At 50.0% G+C, this 27863-nt stretch overlaps 1 protein-coding gene across 1 annotated transcript in view; it reads left to right on the plus strand.

The window, feature by feature from the left end:
* The window catches only part of LOC135919909 (cyclin N-terminal domain-containing protein 1-like), a 201724-nt gene that overhangs the window by 156224 nt on the left and 17637 nt on the right, over positions 1-27863 (plus strand). The window contains exon 4 of the mRNA XM_065453936.2: positions 25803-25965. Within this exon, the coding sequence (XP_065310008.1) occupies positions 25803-25965 (163 nt within the window). The remainder of the gene's footprint in view (positions 1-25802; positions 25966-27863) is intronic.

Consider the following 27863-nt stretch of genomic DNA (forward strand, 5'->3'; position numbering starts at 1 on the left):
AAAGTCAATGACTGCAGTGGGATCCTTGGTTCAAAAAAGAAAAACCAATATAAAGAAAATGAAACAGCGTACAAAACGCGGGTTTAACGCAGCAACGTTTACAAAAAAAAAGTACAGGGTGTACAAATGAGCGCGCAAATTGCAATACACTGGTACAGGAACATTTCTTGAAATTGTCTTCGCTGTAGAGGCGTTCACGATACATATGCGAGGCATATGAATTTGGTCGTGGCTTTCGGAAACCTTCGTTGCAAGGGACATACCTGAGGAGCTCACTCCCTCCCTTTCTGGAACCTGGCACCCACGGCCCTCCCGTCCCTCCCGTTCCTACAGCGCTAGTGTTTAACTAAGTACATACATGGTTGGATACCCTGCACATAGGGGGGGGGGGGGGGGGGGAGAACGAGACCCTGGACATACGCCTAGCATGGAGTTGTAGGTGGCAAAGGTCGGACATGAATTCACTCGCACAGCATACGCAAGTAACACGGAAAACCATTGTAACATTGAAGAACTAAAGCGTGTGTTTTTGTATGTGTATTGTGTGGGTTGGGACTTAATTGACCTCCAGGCTTCGTGTTCCTAATTAATATGGCTTTCTCCACCGTAACACATGTATGGAACTGCTTTAGCAATACCTGCTCCCACAAGGGCTACAGAAAATAGAGCCAACCTTTCCACTTTCCACACGGACCACCTCTCTTTAGTCATACAAATGGCTGTAAAAAATGTAATTATTGCCTGCCTTTTACGTGCCAGAACCACGATGTCATTATGAGGCGCACCGTAGTGGGTGACTGAGGAAAGTTTGATCACCTGGGGTCCTTTAACGTGCACCTAAATCTAAGTACACGGGTGTTCTCGAATTTCGCCCCCAACGAAATGCGGTCGCCGTGGCCTGGATTCCATCCTGCCACCTCGTGCTTAGCAGCCGAACACCATAGCGACTAAGCAACCACGGCGGCTACAAAGGACTCTATTAACCCATGGGGCGCTGAGCCGTGCTACTATGAGGGTAGCAGGAAGCAGCGCCTATCTGCTTTCTTTTGAATCTCCATGTACATATAGGTATACCGGACGGCCGTCTTAAGTTGGTCCTAAGGCGCCAGCGATGCGTGGTGAACAGCGCCGCGAATGGAAGCAGTGCAATGGCACGTGGAGCAGACGATGGGACGAAGGCGCACACGGCACTTTTAATTGGCGAAACAGCACCGCAATCACCGACAAAGAAGGGAGACGCACTTCTCCCCTGTTTTACAGTGAAGCAATATACCTCTACCGTCTAATGACATTTTCGTGTCGATGTGGTAAGCAAGAAACCCCCCATACGTGGGCCGATCCGCGGCAGAGGTGAAACAGGCGTTAAGCACTCCCCATGCGTGGGCCGATCCCGAAAATAGTGCAATACCGGCGCGACCTGCGGCGGAGGTGAAGCAGGCGTTAAGCACTCCCCATACGTGGGCCGATCCCGAAAATAGTGCAATGCCGGGCCGACCAGCGGCGGAAGTGAAGCAGGCGTTAAGTAATCCGCATAGGTGGGCCGATCCTGAAGATTGTGCAATGCCGGGCTGACCCACGTCGGAGGTGCACTTAGCCATTAAGGAGCCCACATAACACAGCTTCGCTGATCATCCTTCTTCAGAGTGGGAGGACACGGATTTTTTGTTTCGTTTCTTGCGCTGCTTCGCTGATTGCACATGCGTCGGTATGTTTTCCCGCTCTGTGTCCGTTGTAATTCGTTTTTTTTTTGTTTTGCGTTGCCGTGCTTCACCGATCTCAATATCTTAGAAACTATCCCAATATTTATTATCGGTCTATTACATACAACTTAGCGTTACAACAGCCGTCTGTGGCGGCCGGTGAAGGCGTAAGGCCGACGTTGACGGTGACTGTGAAGACGCCGCTGCGTTTGAGTTCGCCGTCGATCCTCAGTCATGCACCAGGCACAACTAGATTCGAAAAGCGCGAGCATGGAAAATGTGCGCTTAAAGAAAACTAAATAAAATAATCAATAAGCCACTGAGAGGCCGGAGAAATACAAATGTGGGTTTTCCCCTTCCGTGCCCGAGCTTCGGAACCATTGCACCAGCCGTGGCAAAGAGACGCAATTCACGTTGAACACGAAGCTCTTGCGTCTCCTTGTTAATTTTAGAACAACTAGACGAAAGCAACGCATCGTGGAAAATATGCAGGGCTCAGCCTACAGACCGTTGCCTACAGACCGCACTTGTCTAGGCTTTCTGACATTCGACCTGGGGAAACCGCCCTGAAAACCGATTTAATTGAATGGACTCACCAGCTTCAGTCACGTTCAATACCCTTTCGTGCGCCGAAAAAGTGCAACGCGTTTGTACGGATTTGATTCCACGTTGCATTGCGGCAGCTCAAAACGGAAGAACCGACATTCAAGCAACGTAGCTGGGGGCGGCGCCTGCAGCTCGGCCGTCACATGCCGTTACATTCACGGCGCAGCCGCATGAAGGCACCACCGGTCCAAACTCATCCCGCGCCTCGTGTCTTATATCTGCTACTGGCACCGACACACGCTTCGTAGAGCTTGTATATCGGCACGTTTGCGCTTGCTTGCTACCAGACGGGTTCTGTCACCGCGAGAGAGGTCTGGCCCTGCCCTCGTGCATTTACCGTGCACGTACACGTCACCGACTTGCAAGTGGACCGACTGCTCTTCAGCGCATCGAAAGAAAAATGCTGGCGAGCCCCGACGAACGCCCCGGTGAAGCCGCGACGCGGCCGCCCAGCCCCGAGACACGGGTCTACGCCGTTGCTGGGCATCATCGCGCCGACAGCGGCGTGCGCAGCGAACGGCCCGAGCCACTGCCTGCCATCGAGCGCCAGCAGGTCTTCGAGGCACCCGAGGACATGACGGACGCGAAATATTTCGTGTCTGCCATCTTGGCCGCAGTGCTGATTGCTTCAGTGCTGACTGCCCTGATTTCGCTGCCGGTGTTGTTTATCGACGACACGGAAGATTGGCGGAAGATTTCCGAACCGGTGGAGACTGTGGCTCTTTCCTTTCTTCTAGTGGTTGTGGTTCTCCATATATTTTATATAGTTGTCCTAGTCTGCACTCGAGCGCTGCATTATTGACATTGAAGTTCGACCTTTGGGATGTTTTTGTGTATGATGGTGCTTATTTTAGTATGGCTGTCTTTGTGATCCACGTGTGCCTGTCCTCGTAATGAACCCTCTTATCGGCAACTTGTTTCTGTCTGATTTCGGCAGCTCGGGCTACCACTGCGATTTGTAGGCGCAGCACCTTGATGAAGACTAAATTCGATAAGTGATTTCACAGCCCTCAGTTGGTAATGCTGTGCTGTGAGCCGATGGTGTGATCCGTGTTGCCCTTAAGAAAAAGGAAGCACATCACTATGAATCGAACCTGGGACATTCCCTTCTGAATACTTACGAGCTAGTGGCGGGTAAGCTAGTTGACTGCGAGCTTGCAATCTTTGCGAGTGCTTGCTTTCTCTCTCTTTATTCCTGGGCCGTTCTTGCCTTCTTGATACTTGCCCTTCTTGGCATGTGTCGACAAATAGACGATTTGCAAAAATGCTGCTGCGCATGCGCGAACATGGCGGTGACGGGCTCTTTCTAAGTGGTTATACGAGAAGCAGACGAACAGCCAACGCAACCCTAGCGCTCCGCGAGATGCCGTTTTGTGGTGCTACTGATCGCGCTGTTTTCGGAAGGCCGGATAGTTGCGCTGCATATGGGTGCAGAGATTGTGCTTCACTGGCAAACGCATCGCGACTTTATTTCGTTTTCCATCCTAGAAGAGGTATCCGGCGGGGAACAACAACAGCGATAAGCGAAGGCTGGCGGGGTTATCTCGGCTGATGTTTCGAGACGCCCTTAAATGCTGCCGCATTTTAGCGGGAATGGGAAAGCTCGGTGGACGAGGACGTACAGAGCTGGCGAAAGGGCACTGGTCTCACTCGGTTTGATAGATTATGGGGTTTTACGTGCCAAAACCACTTTCTGATTATGAGGCACGCCGTATTGGAGGACTCCGGAAATTTCGACCACCTGGGGTTCTTTAACGTGCACCTAAATCTAAGTACAGGGGTGTTTTCGCATTTCGCCCCCATCGAAATGCGGCCGCCGTGGCCGCGATTCGATCCCGCGACCTCGTACTCAGCAGCCTAACACCATAGCCACTGAGCAACCGCGGCGGGTTCACTTGGTTGGTCTTTTTTTTTTTTGCGCTGTTCACCCGACCTCACGACAAGAACAATCTCTTCCAAGTATCCATGTTGCTGCATTCGCTCACCGTGCAGGACTAGCAACAATCTAAAATATAAGTGCGCCTTCTTAAGCTTACGCCAATACCAAATGCGTAGACGTTCCAAAAGCTACATGTTTCAGTACGTCAGCTACCGCCGCTGCAGCGCCGCCGCATTTTTTTTTATAAGCCGTCAATAAGTTATCGCTGACATGTAAATTTAATAAATATTATGAAGGGATGTGGAAAGGGCGCCTCATGCGACAATCAGCGCCCAGCACTACACTGAAGTGATCGAAACACATCATCCGGGGACACCTGGTTTCGTACACGGGCAGCAACCACTGTGCGGGACAGGCTTACTCTTTGCTGCCAACGGTGTACAGAGTATTTTCATTTATGTATTTTCAATGCATTTTCATTCAGGCTCTTAATGCTCATGCATGCGGTAAATAGTTCACAAAAAGTATGTGTTCAGTTACTAGCAGAGGCTTCTTCGTATCCGGCGACATCCACGGCCAACGAGCAGGGCCAACCGCCTTCTTCGGTGGCAGTCTTGTGCATGCAGTCGAGAGAACGGCGTACTGTTTTCAGACTTCGACGTAGTTATCGTGCGCAAGTAAAGTCTCAGTTTCGCCGGAAAATCGAGGCATCGGATGTAACTGCAAATTAGTAGGCATGCCTACTAATACCAAGGAAATACTAATACCAAGGAAAGTAGTTCTATCGGCCGTATGCTGCCTTCTCGTCAGACTTTGAGAGTGACGACGACGAGAACCAGCCCAGGACGTCGGCGGCCGCAGACCGGCACGCCGAACTGTAGTGCTTGCAGTTAAATTTTTGTAGTGTGATAACTGTTCAATGAAAAATGGATTTTTTTTGAGATAGCACCTACTAGACGGCAATGCATTGTGTATATCTCATACATTTGGTTACATTTTTTTCTTAGTTGATTCAAGCGTATCTTCTCAAACTTTGTTCAGTCTTATCCCACAATCTTGATTCTGGCAATTTATATCTTTTTTTGTGATATACACCTTGTTAATAAATATTTTATGCGTGAAAAGTGCATTCACTCTGTTTTTCGTTCATGTATTACATAAAATATTGAGTGCATAGTTCTCTCAGAAGAAAAAGAAATCTGCGGTAACCGGCGTAACCTACAGAAAACCCCTATTTTATTCATGGTAGGGAAGGAGTTATCAAACATGGTGTCAGCGCGCACAGGGAAACATGCACACATCATGCTCGATGACCGCGGGCACTCGCTGTCAAAATGCTGGCGTGAGGAAACGCGGCAGCAGCTGCGAGCGAAATAACCTTCGCGCTGTCTGTCGTTTCAACGTAAACTGAGCTGCGAGAACACCACACGCAAAGCTACGATCCGTCGGCCTACCGCTGCACCCAAAGCAGCTTGCTTTCAATATAAAGCCTGTGGACTGTGCCCGCCGGTTCTTTGCGGGCGACTGAAGACGGCGCGCCTCTTCCCCAATTTTCTCCTTTGCGCACGCAAGGTTGAGCCACGATCGTCGGTTCACCCTAGCAGGCTTTTAGTCGCACATACAGCAAACGGCGTATGTGCGAATTTTATACGGAACATCACGGCAACGACTGCAGCAAAAATGTGCCTGAAGTGTCTGTCGTAATAAGACAAACAGCTCTGTGAAACGTTCCTTTCTTGCAGATGGGCCATATCTCTACGGCAAACTTTCCTAAGCGGAGCATCACGCTCGACCCGCTGACTTTGTCGGCAACTGCCGATCGCTCTAGCTGGTAGGCCTAGCTCGTGGTTGTCGAAGCTGCAGCCTACGGCGCTTCTGACTAAAACGCCGCTAATCATAAACCGTTTATTAGGCATGAAATGCTTTTAGCTCCCTTTGTCGGTGACTTTCAAGTGACCTTGAGCCACAAGCCAGAGCTGTTATCCGGGCATCGTTGCGAGAACAAAACGAGATTGATCCTGACAACTAGTCACAACTTTAAAAAAATGCGGCCTCTGGCCTCTAACCTTTCGTACAAAATCGCTTACATACGTCAGTTACTGCCCGAACAAGTTACAAAAATTATTGCTTCCGAGTTGTTTTTAATGTTTGTTCTCAATATCACTCAACTTGTAACTTCTAGTACGCTGAAGCTTTATTTGTCATTTCCGATACCGACGCTCAAAAAGCAGATAAAGTGCACCATAAACTTGATTGTCATCTTTCGGCGCTGAGACAGAGTTGCCTGTGCTCTTTTCAACGCCCGCGGACCGTGAGTTCCGCGGCGCGCGTTGTGAGCGTCACCGTCACACACGCAAATACTACGCACTCGGTGGTTGTAATTCGAACACGCGCACAAACGCGACACCGGCGAATGTCTATACAATCCACCGTACACGAGAGGTAGCGTAGACGTGGTGAGTCGCTCGCACAACTCCGGCGCGCGTGGTGATCGTGAACGACCAGCCATACACGCACAAAGCCGCGCGCGTGGGGATAGGAGGTTCCTCACTCGCCAACGTCCGGCGTGTAGCGCAAGAAATAATCCAAGAGTAGATACGCAAATGCGTGGGAGAAGTGGCGAGGAATACGCGCTGCAGCCGAGGCGTCAAACCGCGGCAAGAAGCCGCACGGCCGTGAGGTCCCAGGAGAGGGCACGGCGAGCGTCACTGCCTAGAGAGACACTGCACTACCTAGACACGACGTGAGGTAAGGAAAGTGCTCGCCCGGTATTCTCCCTTCACCTCGTGTCCACTTTCTTTTTCTTCGCGCGGAGTCGCAATACAAGGCCGCTCGAGCTACCGGGCAGCAGGAGTTCTCTAACCACGCGGGTGACTTTGCATTTCGCCCCCATCGAAATGTGGCCGGGATTGAACCTGCGTCCTCGGTTTCAGAATGGCGCCGCGGTGGATGCTACATATTAGTAGTCGTCAATGATTGCTTATTTCATACGAAATGAGGAAAAGGAAAGGGATCACTGCTACCGCTGCTGACACATGATCGTCTGTCAGGAGTGGCGGTGGCGTTAGGTGAGACGATAGGCGAACGGGATAGAGGATGGAGGACAGTATTTGCATATTTTGTACCTGACGGCGCCAACGAGGGTTGGCTTCGACACCTTTGTGACTGGAATTTCGCAGCGCAGGAAAGCTGTCTTGTCTGTGGTCTTTGTTGATGAGAAGTAGCTCGCTAGGGGCAAACATTTTTACCTGACCGAGCGGCAACTAAAGGAAAGCAGGGTGTCTCTTAGCTTTTGGCGGGCAACAGAAGCCTGAAGGATTTCATTATTCGGCGCCGCAACAATAGCTGCATTGCCATCGCCCGATGTGCCCAGAGAAGGAAAAGAGACGCGCCTATTGTGCGCAAATAATCCAAGCAGAAAGCGTTCATTTAGTCGGGGGCACGCTGAGGCCGATCAGAGGCAGAACAGGAAGAGACGCTTCATTTGCTTTTCTTTTTTTTTTGTCTGACCCAGGCCGTAGCTTTCTTCTTTACTGCACGGAATTGGTTCGAGTCCACTCGTGGGCTCACCGTTTAATTCTAATAGGGGCCCACTGGTTGTGGAAAGCCGGTAAGCAACGATATACATTCCTAAGAGAAAGACGACATCCATTTTCTCCACTCGTATGCTCGAGACGTTTAGTTGTGCATCCAGCGCTCAGGAGGAGCGTCCTTTCTGTTTTGTTGTCTTTTATTTTCCTGGTATTTCTTTTTTTCTTCCCCTAAGCACTGGAATGCATAAAATGTCAGCTAGCTCAGCCCTCCTATGCCGTAAGTTCGAGAAGATCTGCGGCGCAGCGTCGGGGAGAGCCGCTGTCTTCTTTTGTATCGCCGCCACCCTTCCACCCTTTCTCAGCGTTGCCACCAATCTTTAGTCAACAGCGAAATGGGTGAGAGTGTGAAAGGGCGGGAGACGGCGAAGTCGCTCCGGCAGCTTTCACCAGATCACCACTCCTTCCGGACCCACTGGGCCCTTCCCGCCGGATTAACCCTCTACTCTCCTATCTCCTTTGTTCCCACTATCCCCCCACCCCTGTTGACGCTAAGCCGTGTTCCCGCAAGGGCTGCAGAAAACAGCGTCAACCTTTCCTTATCCCATCAAGAACAACTTCTCTCACTCCGGCAGCATCGAAGACAGCGGCGTCACGTGGCGCTACATTTCGTCCCGGCGAGAGGAAAGACGGGCCCTACATACGACGCACCTTGAGACACGCGCGCGGTTCGTGCCACGTTGATTCTGTCGCCGAAGCAGCGTTTGTGTTCGTGCTCCCCGAGCCTCGCCACCCAGTCGATATCTCGACAGCACAGCGAACGTCAGAGAGGATGGTGTACAACGTGAAGTGCTCCAAAGGTACGACTACTCCATGCTTCTGCCAGACTGGCGACGCCGGCGACCTCCCCCCTTGCGAGGGCAGCGCGGCACCTTCGACGTCTCACGCAGTCGTCGCGCAAGCACGGTCCACTGGCTCGTCCCGGGTTGAGTCGTCGGCCGCGAGACGCGGATTGCTTGTCGCCATTGCTATTGCGGTGTTGCTGGGTTCGATGGGCGCAGTCATGGCCGCGTTGCGACTCGCCTCCCTCAGTCAACCGTGGGCCCTCACCGAGGATAGCGCCTTCGCTCGTTTCGAGTGGGCCGTGGTGTGTATTATGGTGTCCTACGTGGCACTCCTGAGTGTGCTGTACTGCTACGTGTTCGGCGTAAAGGAAGAGGTCTGCGTCCAACTCTGAGGGACAGCGATTCCGTGCTTGCTTCGCTCACGTTCTTCACTTCGTGACCAACATGCGCGTTGCACGTTCAAGCAAGTGCCGTTAAGTGCCTGCTAAATAAAGTTTTTGCCAGGTGTTTGTTTCTCTTGGGTGTCTTTGGGAAGCAGACTGCCACGGTGGTCAGCGTTCCTGGGCGCTTTAAGTACTTTTTCCATTGACCTCTTGAGCCGCCGCTTCGATCTATGCCGCCATGTTTGCTGATGCAAAGATTTTGGTGCCGCTATTTGGACTCCCGCTACATCGATGAAATAGCGTTCCCAACGCAAAACCCAAACGAAGTTTGCGTCTCGCGCATGCGTAGTGGCTTCGACGCTATTTCTTTGGGGCCCCAAAGCGTTTGGGGCCTCTAATCTAAAACTCTCTATAGTTACTGCGCTGCACTTTATCCAACCTTTCACCTCCTAGTAAGAACCTCACCTCCATTCATTCATCGTCGCAGCCAATGAGAATTTAGGTGCCGTTTCGATGCTCGAGACGGCGGCTTCCATTTGATGCTTTCGCATTAAAAGGAAAAAGACAGCAAACATTCACGTTAGACACATTTCATTATAATTAGCAGCATTTGGCGAATACTCCATTTTGTATTGCACTGATCATAATGTTATGTCGAATTTTCACAGGCTTAGCCACGTACTCCGCTGAGTTGTCGGTTCATTTGGCTCCACGAGAACCATTCTAAAGACGGCACCAAAACTGCACATCTAAGCGATGCACAGACGGCTCCCACGTCTTCGTGATCTTTTGGAGTTATCTAAAGAAGCGACGGCGTTTCATTAGCGATAATCGCTATCAGCCGGCCGGAATAGTAGTGTTCTTATATTCTTTGTACGGGTTGGTTTCCTTTCATCTTGGGCAAACAGCGCAACGCAGACACGCAAAAGAGCTAAGGAAATGGTTTCGTTTACTTGTTTTTCTTCTTTTTCTTGGGGCGGCAGGGGGAGAGGAAGGCGGACACGTGATCGTCTCGGAAAGCTTGACCGTCAGAAAGGCGAAAGGGCGTTTTGATCTCAGGACTGTCACGTGCGTCGGCTTTCTATTGTAGCAAAGCTGTCGGCGAGCGTTGCTAATGCCCCTCGCCTAAAGGGGCTTTACCCTCGCGCCGGGTGCATTCGGTTTGCCTCGGCTGTCTGAGGCACCCTTCCTTCCCCTGCACTCATCCCTTCACCCTCTGCGACTTTTTCTTTCCTCGGGGAGGCTGCGCGGTCCTTTCTGACTTGGGTTGTGTAGCTCGAACTTTTCTGACCCGCCCTTCGTCGAAATGCGTAACGACTCACCGCTCCCCGCAGTTCTCAGAGGGATGTTGCTTGCGGCGGCGACGCTACCGTAACTCGCACAAGTCTCGGGTCGTTGGGTGCTCATTTCCCAGGCTTGCCGGAAAAAAGAAAGGAAGGCTCGTTTTATTCTGTTTCCATACGTCTCGAGTCGGAGTTCAGAATGCATCCGGACACGTTCCTCATCGGCGACCCGCGCGAGACGGCCAACGCGACCACCAAGCGCGCTCCTACGGAGGGCGACTCGACGGCGTCGATGGACGAGACGGGGCCTCCGCCCTACCCGGGCCTGCCGACGCTGGCGTACGGCTTCTTCAGGGTCGTCGGCGACAGCGTATTCATCACGACGGGCACCCCGCCTCGGCCACGTGGCGCCGCCGGCGGCCGCTACGGAGGCTCGCCGGCGTGCTCGTTCCGCAGGTCGTCGTCGAGTGCCGCGCTCCACTTGGTGCGAGCCTGTTGGGCGACGCTGTTCATCGCCAGCATGCTGTTCATAGCGGGCGTCGCCGCCACGGGCCTGGCGTACGCGAAGGGCGTCGACTTCCGGTCCAGGCGCCACGGCGTGCTGATGATCCTGGCGGCGGGCCTGATCGTCATGGCCGCGTCGGCGGTCGGCATCTACAAGATAGTGAAGAACAGGAACACGCTTCTGGAGTGAGGTGGATCGCTGCGGAGCACGAGTCTGTTTTGTGCAGCGTCTGCGTGCGAGTCTTGCGGTGTCGTTGTCTGGCGTGTGTGTGTGTTTGTGCAAGCGCCCCTCGTCTACGCGGGAAGACTTCACTTGGAATGCCATCGTCGTAGCACAGGGTTTCCGTTGGTGAAGTGGCGTGTCCCTCTACAACGTTATCGAAAGGTGCTACTTAGTCGAGTGAAAAATGTATCCATACCAGGCTTCGTTGGTGCTCCGAGACCACATATGCGAGGCGAGAAATGAGCGTGTGTTTCGGTCGACGACCGGCCGGACGTTGCCTCCAATAGGACAAATCGCGCTTTCGGCGTGTTGTGTAGAGCAAACTAGGTCGTAAGCGAAGTAATAAAGTCTGTTTTTAGTCAAAATTCTTTGCTTTCTTCACTAGCGGAACACGGTACCCTTCTCCACTTTTTTTAAGTACATTTTTTCGCTAGGACGGCAGCGAATAACTTATTTCGCGCACAATTGATGAGCATGTTTCACGTCGCACGGATCTGCGCATGGTAACGGATAAAAGTACGCATACGAAGAACTTACACAGACATTAGCCTTTTTTTTTTTTTGCCGTCGCTATTTGGGCTTTCTTTGTCAAGGCAAATTTTTTTCTCTTGCGTTGTGGTTATGTAAGTTGGACTGGTTGTACTTGCATATAGCGGCGTCATCATGTCTGCGTACCTTTTATTTATGTAATATTAATTCATTAGATGCCTTGCATTAGGCAGAGGAGGGGGTCTACTGGCGTCACTGTGGTAAATAAATGAAAACAAAGCAATATTGAAATACATAGTACAATATAAGAATATTAGATCATTATATAATACTTCTAATAGCATAATTTTGTTTTTACACTTCTACAGCTCCCACGTGTGCTACTTGTCTAACCTTCATTTATTATTTTTTGTTGTTAATGTTTGCTGAATGACCTTCGGTACATGCGCTAACGGAATAGAGACCGAATAATATATTGGGAGTAAAAAAAAAAGAAAATGCCTGCCTAGAGTCATTTAGTTTCTGGCACCGCGCACGCGTATAACTCTAAACTGTAAGGCGGGTTAGAGCTCGTTATCTAAGTGAGTTATTGGTAGGCAATACATCCGTTCGCAACATGACAGAGAGCAGATTTAAAGAGGAGGCACTTCATTGGGGGCGTGTAAGCTTTTGCTATACAAATGCTACTTGCTTTTGAATGCGACAAGTTCCCTCAAAGCTTGTGCAACGGCCGCCGAGCAAAACGATTTTTTTTCGCTCCCCTGTAGTAAGATTTTGGAGCTCGTAAGCTAAAACGTCTTCTTGGAGTGACAATAAAGATCATATCGTATTAGGTTGGGCTGTGTTAGTGAATTATTCAACTACAGTAGCGATAAGGTCACTCTTGCTGTGAGAAGAGGCCTAATCACGACCGGCTTTATATAATAAAGCCGGTCGTGGGCCTAATAAGCCAGAAAAGACGCGCGCACGAAACACCAATTCGCCCTGACGTCACGTGTTTTTGGTGGTGTCTGCTCGAGGCTAGTACATTTTTTTATCGGTGAGGATGATCTACACTGTGTTCTGAAGGTGCCAAAGACTGAAATTATAAGACTTTTTCTTCACCAGAACGGACCTGACACGTAAATATGCTTCGAAATATGTGACGTCACAGTGACGATGCGGCACTGAGGTTTCAGCGCAAGAATTTTTAAAGAATGTTGAATTGTGGCTGATTTTATCTTCTAGTTATGAAGTTGTTGCCGTCAAACAACGAAAATAGAGTTTAGAAAAACATATTCCATAATTCTAAATTGATTTAGGCACATCAGTGCCAAGATCGGTGGTCTTAGCAACCAAATGCTTTATTTCTGGAAGGGGCGTCGTATGCGTTTTCGTGTGGCGTGCTGATTTGTCCTTTGTTTTCTCTCACTTCTTCTATTTCTCTCTTTGTGCTGTTTATTTAACTTCGCATGATTAATAAAAACAATAATAAAGACATACGGAAGGCGCACAAGTCTAATGACACAATATATAATCACCGGCATGAAAATATAATCTATTTATTTTGTAATCTGCCACACGGAGGGTCTGGAAGCTTCATCATCATCATCATCATCAGCCTAGTTACGTCCACTGCAGGGCAAAGGCCTCTCCCATACTTCTCCAACTACCCCGGTCATGTACTAATTGTGGCCATGTTGTCCCTGCAAACGTCTTAATGTCATCCGCCCACCTAACTTTCTGCCGCCCCCTGCTACGCTTCCCTTCCCTTGGAATCCAGTCCGTAACCCTTAATGACCATCGGTTATCTTCCCTCCTCATTACATGTCCGGCCCAAGCCCATTTATTTTTCTTGATTTCAACTAAGATGTCATTTACCTGCGTTTGTTGCCTCACCCAATCTGCTCTTTTCTTATCCCTTAACGTTACACCGATCATTCTTCTTTCCATAGCTCGTTGCGTCGTCCTCAATTTGAGTAGAACCCTTTTCGTAAGCCTCCTGGTTTCTGCCCCATATGTGAGTACTGGTAACACACAGCTGTTATACACTTTCCTTTTGAGGGATAGTGGCAACCTGCTGTTCATGATTTGAGAATGCCTGCCAAACGCACCCCAGCCCATTCTTATTCTTCTGGTTATTTCAGTCTCATGATCCGGATCCGTGGTCACTACCTGCCCTAAGTAGATCTATTCCCTTACCACTTCCAGTGCCTCGCTACCTATCGTAAACTGCTGTTCTCTTCCGAGACTGTTAAACATTACTTTAGTTTTGTGCAGATTAATTTTCAGACCCACCCTTCTGCTTTGTCTCTCCAGGTCAGTGAGCATGCATTGCAATTGGTCTCCTGAGTTACTAAGCAAGGCAATATCATCAGCGAATCGCAAGTTGCTAAGGTATTCTCCATCAACTTTTATCCCCCATTCTTCCCACTCCAGGTCTCTGAATACCTCCTGTAAACATGCGGTGAATAGCATTGGAGAGATCGTATCTCCCTGTCTGACGCCTTTCTTTATTGGGATTTTGTTGCTTTCTTTGTGGAGGACTACGGTGGCTGTCGAGCCGCTATAGATATCTTCCAGTATGTTTACATATGGCTCATCTACACCCTGATTCCGTAATGCCTCCATGACTGCTGAGGTTTCGACTGAATCAAACGCTTTCTCGTAATCAATGAAAGCTATATATAAGGGTTGGTTATATTCTGCACATTTTTCTATCACCTGATTGATAGTGTGAATATGGTCTATTGTTGAGTAGCCTTTACGGAATCCTGCCTGGTCCTTTGGTTGACAGAAGTCTAAGGTGTTCCTGATTCTATTTGCGATTACCTTAGTAAATACTTTGTAGGCAACGGACAGTAAGCTGATCGGTCTATAATTTTTCAAGTCTTTGGCGTCCCCTTTCTTATGGATTAGGATTATGTTAGCGTTCTTCCAAGATTCCGGTACGCTCGAGGTTATGAGGCATTGCATATACAGGGTGGCCAGTTTCTCTAGAACAATCTGACCACCATCCTTCAACAAATCTGCTGTTACCTGATCCTCCCCAGCTGCCTTCCGCCTTTGCATAGCTCCTAAGGCTTTCTTTACTTCTTCTGGCGTTACCTGCGGGATTTCGAATTCCTCTAGGCTATTCTCTCTTCCACGATCGTCGTGGGTGCCACTGGTACTATATAAATCTCTGTAGAACTCCTCAGCCACTTGAACTATCTCATCCATATTAGTAACGATATTGCCGGCTTTGTCTCTCAACGCACACATCTGATTCTTGCCTATTCCGTGTTTCTTCTTCACTGTTTTTATGCTTCCTCCGTTCCTGAGAGCCTGTTCAATTCTATCCATATTATAGTTCCTGATGTCCGCTGTCTTACGCTTGTTGATTAACTTAGAAAGTACTGCCAGTTCTATTCTAGCTGTAGGGTTAGAGGCTTTCATACATTGGCGTTTCTTGATCAGATCTTTTGTCTCCTGCGATAGCTTACTGGTTTCCTGTCTAACGGCGTTACCACCGACTTCTATTGCGCACTCCTTAATGATGCCCATGAGATTGTCGTTCATTGCTTCAACACTAAGGTCCTCTTCCTGAGTTAAAGCCGAATACCTGTTCTGTAGCTTGATCCGGAATTCCTCTAGTTTCCCTCTTACCGCTAACTCATTGATTGGCTTCTTGTGTACCAGTTTCTTCCGTTCCCTCCTCAAGTCTAGGCTAATTCGAGTTCTTACCATCCTAGGGTCACTGCAGCGTACCTTGCCGAGCACGTCTACATCTTGTATGATGCCAGGGTTCGCGCAGAGTATGAAGTCGATTTCATTTCTAGTCTTACCATTCGGGCTCCTCCACGTCCACTTTCGACTAACCCGCTTGCGGATTCATTATCCGCATATTATTCTGTTCTGCAAACTCTACTAATAACTCTCCTCTGCTATTCCTAGAGCCTATGCCATATTCCCCCACTGACTTGTCTCCAGCCTGCTTCTTGCGTACCCTGGCATTGAAGTCGCCCATCAGTATAATGTATTTTGTTTTGACTTTACCCATCGCCGATTCCACGTCTTCATAAAAGCTTTCGACTTCCTGGTCATCATGACTGCATGTAGGGGCATAGACTTGTACCACCTTCAATTTGTACCTCTTATTAAGTTTCACAACAAGACCTACCACTCTCTCGTTAATGCTATAGAATTCCTGTATGTTACCAGCTATTTCCTTATTAATCAGGAATCCGACTCCTAGTTCTCGTCTCTCCGCTAAGCCCCGGTCGCACAGTACGTGCCCACTTTTTAGCACTGTATATGCTTCTTTTGTCCTCCTAACCTCACTGAGCCCTATTATATCCCATTTACTACCCTCTAATTCCTCCAATAACACTGCTAGACTCGCCTCACTAGATAACGTTCTAACGGTAAACGTTGCCAGCTTCAGATTCCAATGGCGGCCTGTAATAGGAAAGTAATAATAGGAAAGTACTGTCAACGGCGCGCCCGCGAGACATTTGATAGCCTTCAAGCTTCCAGTCCGGACAGACCGGACTGGAATCTTGAAGGCTATCAAATGTCTCGCGGGCGCGCCGTTGACAGTACTTTCCTATTATTCGACCGCTTTCAAAGATATGAACACAGCGGCACCTTCGACAGTTCGCATGATGTAGGGGGGCGTTGCGCTCGAGGTGGCGGCTTTGATCGAAGCGGTGGCAATTCGATGGGGTCAAAATGGAAAAAGAAGAAGAAAGAAAACGCTCGTGTATTTACATTTAGGTGCACGTTGGAGAACCCCAGGCGTTCAGAATCAACCCAGAGTTCCCTACTACGACGTGCCTCATAATGAGATGTCGGTGTTGGTGCGTAAAACCCCGTAATTTAATTTTCCAATACACGGAACTTACTTTGGCGAAGCAGCACGTTTCACATCCGCGGTGGTGGTGGTGAAAAGCATTTATTGGGTGCACGTGAATGCGACAGCGGCGCGTGGCATCCACGCAAGCGACGGTAATGCGCTGCGACGTAGATTGGGACGCGGTGCTTGTAAGCGTGTCGCATCGAAGGAGAGAGCAACATGGTCTGCCAGCTCGCTGGCGAATCGCGCTCGCCGGAAACAAGTTTTGGACTAATGGTGCTGTGTCTGACCAAGGATTTGACGTAATAGTTCTGCGGAAACCCGCAAGGTGGAGAGAAGTAATTAATAAAGGGAAATCAGACATCCAATCTGGAGTAGATGTCTGATTTTCCCTGTATTAATTACTTAATTACTTGTTTTCCCTTTATTATTACGTAATAGTCTTGCGGAAACCCGCAGGGTTTCCGCAAGACTATTACGTCAAACTCTTGCCTTTGCTTCGCGTTGTCGAGAAATTCGACTTCGCACTGCCATCTGCTAGCCGCTTGGTTAGCTCGGATGGCAGAGCGGCTGCCCCGGCAAGGCGGTGGTCCCGGGTTCGAGTCGCGGACCAGGACGAATTTCTCTTCAACTGTGAGGCTTTCCTTTCGAGGAACCCGTACGGATTTCCTTTGTAGCAATAGCTACGGATGGGTGGATGTCCCATTTTCCCATTATTGACCGACCAAGGATGCTTCGCCGCCACACGTGCAGCTTTGGAACGCCGTCGTGACAGCGCCGCACCGACGTCCGTCGCCGTCCCCCCTCGCGAAAACGACCCGGGGAAGGAAACAAAAAGCACCGTGCTCCGGCGGTCTCCCTTCTTCGGCGCCAGACGCCGATCAGGTTTCGGAGAACGTGGCTTCAACCAACCGCGAAAATCCTAAAAGGGTTGCGAGAGAATGTCGCCGGTTCCATGAGCCGTCAACTGGACACTGACCTTTGAGAGGGAGAGAGGTACCCTCTCAGTTCAAGCGCGTGGTCGTGAATTGGGGTTCCCGGATGGGTGCCATCCTGGTCACCGCGATGAGGAAGGGGAAAAAGGGAATGGACCCCAACCTGCGCACCGAGGAGCGCCGCACTCTGTTGACTGATATCCTTGAATGATGGGAATACCTGTATAAATTCTTGTTCTTCGTTTCCTCAACTTGTCCTGATGACTGCCCCGGCACGGCCCCAACTCGAGATTACGTCGGCCACACAACCGAAGTACCAACAGGGACATGCCACATGCGAACGCTCTGTCATGCTTCGGTGATGCTCTGAGAAGCTCGATACGCTACTCTCGTAGTCATGGCAAACGCAATTGTTGATGTGTCTTTCCACTTGGCTCGGTGTATAACGGCGATTGAACAAGACCGAAATCTCGTACAGTACGCGCGCCATTTTCAAGAAGACGACGAGCGTGTGCCTTGTAACACGTGCTCCGCCCTAAAATTGTACTTTTAGTTGTTTGTATTGTGCGAAATTGTGCACGGAGTGACCATTCAAAAGAAATCCGTAATGATTTCGGACCCTGAAATGCATGGAAAATTTTTTCACACCATCATCGTGCCCGTAACCATGCAAATACAGCTTCGTGCTTAAGTAGTGCTCTCTCTCTCTCTCTTTTACTGTTACTGCGATAAAAGAACCGCATGTGAAGCAACATGGATAATACACTGTCACTCACAGTGGCGCAGCTTTTTAACTGATCGTTTTCATCTGAAGCTTTCATTGATGAAGACTGCGCATCCGAGCTTCCCTACAGCACGCGAAAACGCTAATCGTGCTGGAAACGGGGCGCGCTGGCACACCTCATCGTCTCGCTGATATATTGTAAACTTGTAAAATTATAATTGTAAACTGAAATGTTTCCGTGTTATCCAGCATTTTTAACAAGCATTCCGCAACTAAGCCGGTTCATGGAGCCATGTATCTCGTCGTGAATGCACAGAGCGTTTATTTTATGCTGGGGCATTGGGGGTACTGCGCTTTGTTTGCATCCGAGCGCGACCGATTAACTGCTTCGTGTCAATTCTCGTACATCGCGTAAAGATTACAATCATAAGGAGAAATGGTGACCTTTACGGCGCCAGTTACATTGCAGGCTTGAACTTTTATAGTACGCGGCGGGCCTCTCACGGCGCTTGTCTGCAGGCAGAGTGACTCGACCTGGACAGCCGCGCTTGTCTCTCGTATTCCGCACCATATTATATGGCCATTAAACGTAGCCCCTCCTTCTACAGCACATCTCTGCATTTTCTTAGCAAGGTCCAGGATCGCGCTTAGAGATACCAGAGGCCCGTAGGCCGCCTGCTTTTGAAGATGCGCACGCTTTTGTATCGCCTCCATCACCTCTATCCCCGCCATATTGAAACGTTCTCCGCGCCACCTATAGGCGCTGAAAAGTGCGACGTTTCGAGCGTTTCGTGTAACAATCTGGCAGTGGTAGGCAATATATTATGATTTCACTGCAGTCGACCGTTTCATTAGCTGACACTCTGCCCAACTCGTCCGCCGTTTACGCTCAAACCCCATGAGCGCGATTTTGTGCGCGACAGCGACGAGCGACGGCTTCGAGCGAAGGATCGGGCCGTCCCTTGAACAGATCGCTCGGTCTTGTCGCGCGATCGCTCGGTTCTGCAAATCTAGAATTCGTCGCTCGTCGCCCGGAAGTGCTATGAGCGACTAGCCAATAGCGCGAAGCCGGAACTGGATGTACATAACTCAAGTACTTCCGATTGTCGCACGTAACGAGCAAACGATTAAATTTTTATACGTGCAAGGATAAGAACCTACTGCAGGACTTCCAGAAATATTTTATGATGCTTTTTACAGTAAAACACATCAACTTAAGTTTATAAAGCACGGGTCACGCTGGTTTCGGCGCCTATATTGCTGCCCTCATATCGGCAACACTGGGGAGACGTCGCTCGAAGTCATCGCTCGCATGGGCTACGACTTGTAGGCGACGAGCGAACGCGACAGCCATCTCCATCGCGTCGCTTGTCTCTGTCGCGCGCAAGATCGCTTGCGTGGGGTTTATACTTTACATTGCAAAGAGTGCTGCCGACTGCATGTCCACACTAACGCGGCGAAAGCTGACGTCACCCGAATTCACTGTAAGCTGCGCTTCGTTACGGTAGGCACAAATTAACATCTCGCATCAGACCATAATCTCTTAGGATCAGACTTGTCACAAACTTGCCACACTGGCGCTCTTTTCGAGTTTCCTCTAAACGACGTCAAGACTATTCTCTGCGATATCGCTGTGAGCGCGTACCACTGCGCCTGCGTGCAATGATCATCGCAGCTGACGTTCGCAGTCTTCTTATCCTCGCAGTTCTTCTAAGACACGTGGTGGCGCTCACGGTAAATGAATAAAAAGACGCGAGTGCATTGAATGTCCACCTTAAAAGGCAAGCCGAGGGATGGCGTCGTTCAGTTCTGTGGTAGCGCATCACTTCATAGCAAGGCGCGGCCGTACGCACTCGCCGCCTCTTCCGGAGCCACTGGCCAACGCTACTTCGGGCCAGCCACGCGAAACGGCTCGTCCGGCCACTTCTGCCGCAGCAACGCGACTACCCATGGCGATCGACCCAAATTCACGAGCTTCGCAGCAGTCCTACGGAAACGAAGGGTACCAGGACTCTTCAGCGAGTAGTGGAGGATCGGCCGAATCTCTCGTGGAAAGTACCACGCCGCCGGGAGAGCATCGTTCGTGGCGGGACGCTTCCGTGGACTCGACGTCGTCTTCCTCGTTGGAAAGCGCCAGGGTCTGCGGCCCGAGGGGCAGCGTTGGCCAAGGGCCGCCCGTTCGCGGGAGATGGCACGTCGACGAGAACATGCCCCTCGTGTATTCCGCGACCTCGGGCGGATACCGCCGCCCGTGCGCTCTGTCGGTGTCCGCGGCTATCCTGGGCATCCTGTGGGTTACGGGAATCGCCGCCGTGGTCCTGCTTCGCTTGCTGCCTGCGTCGTCGGAGGGCAGCAAGTCTCGCGAGTGGCGGGACGGAGCGTTCACGGCTCTGGGACTCGGCCTGTTGTTACTCGCCTTCACGTCCGCCTTCTACGTGGTGTACTTCTGTGTGTTCATGCGTCGCCGAAGTTCCTATGTCGACTCGAACGAGCCATCCACTTGAGCAAACTGATGTAAGCACTGTTTTATGCCTTTAGACACGCGCAAGAGCTTGGGTTGTATGCATGATAGTTTTATTTCTTGCTCTTGCTTCGACGCACCTAATTGAATGATTGTTGAACGTAGGCAATTTTATTCACCTGTCGTTTCGGACCATACGGGATTTGTCTCAACATAATTGCCGCGTGAGTGACCCGAGTGGTAAGGGGGGGAAAATATAATAAACCCCATGCTCCACTGTCTGGCTGCGTACTGTGTCGCCATGCTTCTTCCGGGACTTCCTTTCCACCTTCTGTCAGCCACGGTGAAGGCCTTGGCTGTTGCTCTTTGGTCTTGAGCACAGATCAGTGGCCTATAGTGACCCGACGTGGGTCTTCGAGCGAGTGCCTTCTTTGACAGAAATGGCGGCATGCGTTTAGGGCTGCACTTTTAGCTATCTGAAAGGCGCACTTCCGATGGTGCGACCCCGTCATGGTGTCTGCACCATCGGGGGCTCGCCTTTCTGCCAGCGGCCGATCTTCGATCCCACCATCGAACACTCATTTCCTTTGTGTGCTACACGGCAAGACACCAGCCGCAGTATAGCAGCCACGGCCAGCAAATACCGTAAGTGTTCGCTAAGAAAGCTATGGTTTAAATATGTGGCACAAATGACGAAGGACCCGCCGTCGTGGCTTGGCAGCACTAGCAAGATGAGCAGGCTTGGCAACCGGGACGCATTCTGTTTCCGCCAATGCCCTGCTGCTATTGGTGTCACCACATAACGTCACGGGAAAGTGAAGTGTGGCACCTAGAGCCGCGAAAATTCGATGGAGGCTAACATTAGTTTTGGCTCTCTTTTCTATGACATGCTGAACCTAGGTCTGGGGCACGTTTTTGAAACCGGAAATGTAGCCATGTTGGTGTGCCATCTGCCTTTGAGCCTCCAATCAGCTCGCCGGAGCGGATAGGCGCGAGCTTTGAACTAGCATTGCGACTAGCCACCGGAAGTGTGTGCTGTCGACGCGCGTCAGAACGAAGCCCACGAAACTTCTGTAACAGTTTAGGGAGGCAAGCGCGCTCCTGTGCTTTTCCGTGACACTTCGAAGAACACGACGAAAACCTAGGCCGTCATTACTGATGTCTCTGCTGGCTGACACTCGCACTCGTAGATCTTAAACACAATTTTCAAGCTCGCGCATACCCGCCGTGGTTGCTCAGTGGCTATGGTGTTGGGCTGCTGAGCACGAGGTCGCGGGATCGAATCCCGGCCACGGCGGCCGCATTTCGATGGAGGCGAAATGCGAAAACACCCGTGTACTTAGATTTAGGTGCACGTTAAAGAACCCCAGGTGGTCAAAATTTCCGGAGTCCTCCACTACGGCGTGCCTCATAATCAGAAAGTGGTTTTGGCACGTAAAATCCCAAAAAAAAAAAAAAAAAAAAAAAGCTCGCGCATCACGCTGCAAAGTCAGCTTGTCTCGCGAAGAGAATGTGCTGCGAGAAAGACATGGGCCGAAGAAACTTATCCCGCTTTTCAGAGGTCCAGAGCAGCAGCGAGAGCTTCGGGAGCGCGGCTGCTATACCAACGTTGACGTTTGGGGCGCCAGTCCCAGTGCTGCTTTGCGAAAAACAGCACGTAGCTTCCGCCGTACTTTTCCCAACATTGTGCCGGCCAGGCCCTCTCCTACGCTTTCCTTCCTTCGTGGTCTGTGGCAAATATGGGGACCCCAGAAAATCGTTGCAGGGCCCCTTTAATTTATAAGGGCGACTAAACATAAAAGCAATCTTAGCTGTGACGGTGCAAAAATGAAAGACGAGTGGCACCGCCGCGCTTTGAAATTCCCGCACCTGCTCGCCTTGACGTCACAGATTTGGATGCGGTCTGCGGATAAATTTTGATCGGTAAAAGCGCACTACATTGTATTTTCAGAGTGCCGAAGATTCAACTTGGGACGTTTCAAGATCTTTTGCAGGACGCTTCTACTGAAAACGCTTTGCAATTGTCAAGTCACTGACCATACTTTGACAGGTGAATTAAAACCAGACCTGATTTACGATATAACTTTAATTATGAACGAAAAGGAACCAATTTCGGAGAACTCGTTCCTATGTCGCATGCATTTTCCGCTGAACCAAAAAAGTGAGAGGAATAAGAAGGCTGGGACTGAGTATCGGAAGCGCAATCGTGAACATGACCAGTGCGGCATGTCTTTCCGTCCGGACTATAGCAGACGACGGAATTTATAAAATGTTCACGAATACTGATGTAGAAAAGAAATTATGCAGATCCCACGTACTGTGTGAATCCAGGTTTTGCGAAGCGTTTTGCAGGTAGATCGCTATAGGGCGTCGACCCTTCGGCGGTGCGCCTCGACAAGCTCCGACTCTCTCGGCGATTTCGAGCTCATTGTTGAGCTCGAACATGCTCGGGGTGGGAAAACGTGGGTTTGCCTATAGCTGCTCGTTCATTGCTAACACATTCCCCTTCCTCTGCGCCCAGTAGTACCCGATTAGTACGCCATCTTCGAGATGCTCAAGCAAACACCTGAGGAAGGCAGAGTCCCAGTTGGCACACTTTTAGACTAATCTTCGTCCTCCAGGAGCTACTTCGAGAGCGTGAAAAGCCCAAATCCCCCTCCATGCACCACTGTAAAGGTAAGCGTAAGCTGATGAAGGGACTTTAGTCTGTCCAATTTGCTGTGATGATGCTCACATGCTGGAGCTCGGCGCTGCGTTGTCGCACTCAGAATCCGTGCGCAGCAGAAAGTGCAGCAGGTCTCGACACTTGATCAAACGGTCGTGTAACGGCGACAAGGGCCACGAAAGTCCTGTGCAAGCGTGGGAAGGAAGGAAGAGGCGGCGCGCTGTTGTCCGTCGCGACCAACGCTCACGGGGAAACTTCCTTTTCAATCTCTGTTCGTACGGAGACAACCGCCGCCCGGTGTACCGCAGCCGGGACGCCACCTGGCTCGAGCGCAGGAAGTACGCGAGAATCGGCTAGGGTCGGACGACGAAGCTCGAATGACGACCATGCAGCGATCACGACGGCATCGCAAACGCGAGCATGTGCCCAGCGGCTCAAGTTGGTAGGCACCGCCAGCATTACGGCGTGAGGGGCTAGATAGGTACGCTCGAAAACTCCGATGTTGCCAGAAATGCTTCGCATAATAAAACGGCGACAGAATACCGCTAAAGCAGCATGCGAAAAAAGTAAAAAAAAAGAAAAAAACCGGCCGGGGCTGTGTAGCAGTCGGGGGGAAAACTTGGTAGTCAAAGGGTTAATAGGGGTGCAAAATAATGTTTGTCGTCCTACGCGCTTTCATCAAAGTAGATTGAGTACACACTAGAAGCACCACAGACGATCATGGTGTGTGTCTATTTGTCGTCGTTATTCATACTTAACGTGAAAGCTGTGGAAGCTATACATGTAACTCGGTGATCAAAATGTATCGCTCTGCGCACTTTGCGGTTGAGGTATGCGATTCTGAATCGCAAAGGCTTGGGTGACCCACGTCTGGACAACGAGCACTCTGAAATTGACTAATTGAATTGAGGGAGGCACACAAAATAAATCAGTCATTGTGTAAGAGGGTTCCCAAGTCTTTTAAACAAGTTCTTGCAATGTTCCCAGAGAATCGCTGAAACCAGGACTTGCTGATGCCAGTTTATAAACATATTACACTGGCACACCCTGTAAACGGAACCTGTGTGATAATGTTACCGCAGTATAGTACAAGTCCAGAACAAAATGCGGCCGGTAATTGGGGCTGCCCAAACCCCTCTCCCCCGCGGATAAGTTCGGGGGGGGGGGAGGGGAGGGGTGGACAGCGCACTCCTGCCCCTTACGTAATTGACGCTTATGCGTTAAAGAAGCCCAAGCGTTTTCAATACAGCCAATAGTGAGAGCTCCCGCGAATCACCAACTTCTTAGAGAGAATTCGTTGCCACTTTGGATCGCTTTGGAAACCACTGCGTCAGCCCTGTATTGGAAAAGGACTTGACCACACGGAGGAGGTCACGCTCCTGTAGTATACGAACAGGATCGGCCTACACTCCTGCGCAAATCTTCAAAGCCAGTGGTGCTGCTTATCCAACTCATGCTGGGTGCGATGAAATGGGTGATGTAGACCACTTCACCTGCCCTTCTGTCCAGATGCGCTTCTGTCCTGAGAGGAGGAGGCTTTTGGACTGCGTGCGAAGAAGAGAGTGTCCTCACGAACGTATCGAACAGTTAGTCTTTTCGGAAGGACTTCGGATAGCGTGCAAGGAGGTGTCGCGCATTCTCCTCCCATTTCTGTAAGACAGGACTGATCGACACATGGTGTCATATTTGGCGAAGAAACATACGCTAAGGCGGAGCGATTGCCGGCCAGGTCTGCCAGGCTAACCCCGCCTGTAGCAACATCACCACCATTACCTCCAGGGGCCTACTATCGCCTCGGCGATAATATCGCTGAAGTGGATCGTTTCAGAATACGGCCCCAGATGGTGAAATCAATCCGGAGCTCTCACTACGGTTTGCCTCACAATAAGATCGTAGTTTTGGAACGTAAAACTCTAAAATTTTAAGCGTTTAGAACTCCGACAATATTTGTCGGTACTCCTTTGAATTAATCCGTGTTAGTAAACCACGTTTCTACGTAGAAAGTCGAGAGGCTCGCTGTTATAGTGTGCCGAGGCTTGTAAGCTAGAAAATAAGACGGGTGGCGACACCGTCTTGGAGTTCCCGCATCAACTTACCGTGACATCACTAATTTCGGCAGCGTCTTCCGTGGTTTACGTAATTGTTATTCGACAAAGAATGATTAAGCACAGGCAATAGGGGATAGAATACAATGCAGTACATACAATGAGGGCTACATATACATGCATACATTAAAAGTATGCACTGGCATTATCCAAACTACACTATATATATATTGTTGATATTGTTGTACAGCCAGTGCGCCGAAAAGCTATGCATTATCTCGGCTCGCTTATCTCCAGCAGCACAGTGGAAGCTGTGTATATATAGACAAGGATATGGCGCATGTAAGGTCACGTGCAATAAGCCCCGTAGGAACCAAAGACTAAAGGCAAAAAAGTTTGCGCAGTTTAAGATCGCCCAAGGACGCGAAAGTATGTTCAAATCCACGACATAAGACGACGAACCCGCACCACAGTTGCGGCGTTAAAGAAGGAAAAAAAAAAAAGTGGAAGTTTGACTTTCAACTTTTTCTTCTAGTAATAAACCTCTTACCGCGAAATCTTAGCGAAGATAGTTACGAATGAATACGTTTTGGCTGTAAACCCGGCAATTTCTTTCTTTTCTTCTTTGTTTAATATTACTTCTTAATTTTTACAGTCGGAGAAACAAATTTTCTCCTGAAACTGTCGTGATTCCTTTTTTCTTTTTGTCTCCAGGGTCTGACCAGCGTGGACGTGCGTGACCTGCTGAGGGCGGCTGGTGACTCGTACGGCTGCCACAGCGTGGTCCAGTCCGAGCTTCGCGTCATGAGGACGCTGGGCTATCGCCTCCAGCTGCCGACTCCTCTCGTGTACGCCGAGGTGCTGCTCGAAGTCATAGGTGATGACGTGCCCCTGCCTTGCTCCTTCGGAACTGTTCTGCGCATCTTCCGGCTTTTTCTTTTCTCAGTCAGTCAGGCTTGACTCCGTTCACAGGGTCTTTGGAGATGTCGCAGACTCAGAAAATAGTGGGAAATATAGTCACTCGAAGAGCTTGGAGCCCTCATTTATATGAATACAGGCAGTAACGCAGGCGCAATTTCGTATTAGAGCGTATGCAATGACACAGGGACTTTTGCGCAGTGCTAGAGTGCATACATTTACGGCATATTTTGCTTCCAGTCGCGAATTATGGCACGAGTTTCTTTTAAGGCCTCCAAATTTTGTTTTCTTGAAACACGGCGCGTCGCTCGTGTGGCAGAACCTGATAATCAGCAATCGGTTCAACACAAACACGCACGCACACGCGCACGCACGCAAACACTGAAGCTTTGCATGCTGTATCCGTCTGGATTTCTTTCTTATTAAGCTTTTTTTTGTTCTTCGGCATCCTTGCCTGAAGAATGGAATACCAGCTCGCCCAGCAAATTAGCCTTCGAAGCTTTGCACAGCATTTCGTAAGCTCTCAGTGGAACGCCCATCCACTATGCGACTCTGAGCTTCGGGAACCACTCTCGCCGGTATGCAGGACAGCACTCTGGAAACTCTGCCGGCTAAGCTTACGTGAACCCGACGAAGGTGGGTCGAGTCGGCTTGTCGGGCTGGAAATGGCTTGTCAGGTTCACGCGAACGCTAGCAGATGGGACTGAGCGAACGTCGAGGCAAGTTCGGTCACGCAACTGATTGGGCTATTTGGTTTTGAAGCATCTTGTGTGAAAGCTCGAAACGTTTGACAGCGAGACAGAAACACAAATACATGGTGAAGAGTGCTAACTTGCAACTGCTTCGCGCTTTCACGCAAGAGCTTGGTCAACCCGCCTGAATAGCACTATACCGGTGGAGGCAGACCAACATGACGAAGCGTTTCCATCGAACGTCCATCGAGTTCCGCATCGTCACCGCCACTCCCTCTTTCCATTATATCACATATCATTGAACAACAAAAGAACAACACGCAGTAATCTGTTGGGGGAAAAAATCCTTACCCTACCTATTTCTTCATCTTTTTCAAAAAATTACTACTCTCGAGCGTTAATCTTGACAAAGGAGCTGAGCTGGCTCCGAAACTGCCTGGGCCGCGAAATTTCATGCGCAGTGTACAGCGCAGCCCGTCCCCGTTGCAAATATTTAGTGCAGTGTAGCGCCTGCCGGCGCGTATTCAGCTTCTGGATAATCCTGCGTACAGGGGCATTTTATAGCCCCCTCCCGAGTCGCTTTCAGGCCCTTTATTAATTCCATTACTTCTGCTTTGATTGCACTGTCGCGGAATATGTGCAGGGGTGTTCAAAAGTTTTCAGGCCACAGCGTGTTCGAAGACGTTCTGTCCCAGGGAAGTGGCGGGGCTCCTGGAGTGATTTTGGCACTCGGAAGCTGTGGGTGGTGACAAGCAGTGTCCCTCACCCTCTTCACAAAAGCCTTGGGGATCTCATAATCCGGTACATGACACGCCACATGGGCACGAAGTCAACTTGTTCGCGCAAGCTGTGGCCCGGAAACGTATAAACACCCCTGTACCTAATGAGGAAAAGCGAGATGTGCGAAGCATCAATGAAGTAACCAATTTGTCCTCGAACAATTGAGGCGACTCTACGTAGCACACGCAAAACGGAGACACAAAAATCAGAGACGGAGACAGACACGTAGACCTTACTTTCAGCTGATGATAGTGCAATTCTTGCTGATACTGCACTTGGTTGCGGCTCAAAAAGAAGCCTAGAGCTATTTCAGCTTCAATAATCTCTCTGATTACTTGCTGTGGTTCTTCTCGAGATTCATTGCTCTATGAAAAAAAAAAAAAAA

Source organism: Dermacentor albipictus, chromosome 2 (genome assembly GCF_038994185.2).
Source record: "Dermacentor albipictus isolate Rhodes 1998 colony chromosome 2, USDA_Dalb.pri_finalv2, whole genome shotgun sequence".
Lineage (NCBI taxonomy): Eukaryota > Metazoa > Arthropoda > Arachnida > Ixodida > Ixodidae > Dermacentor > Dermacentor albipictus.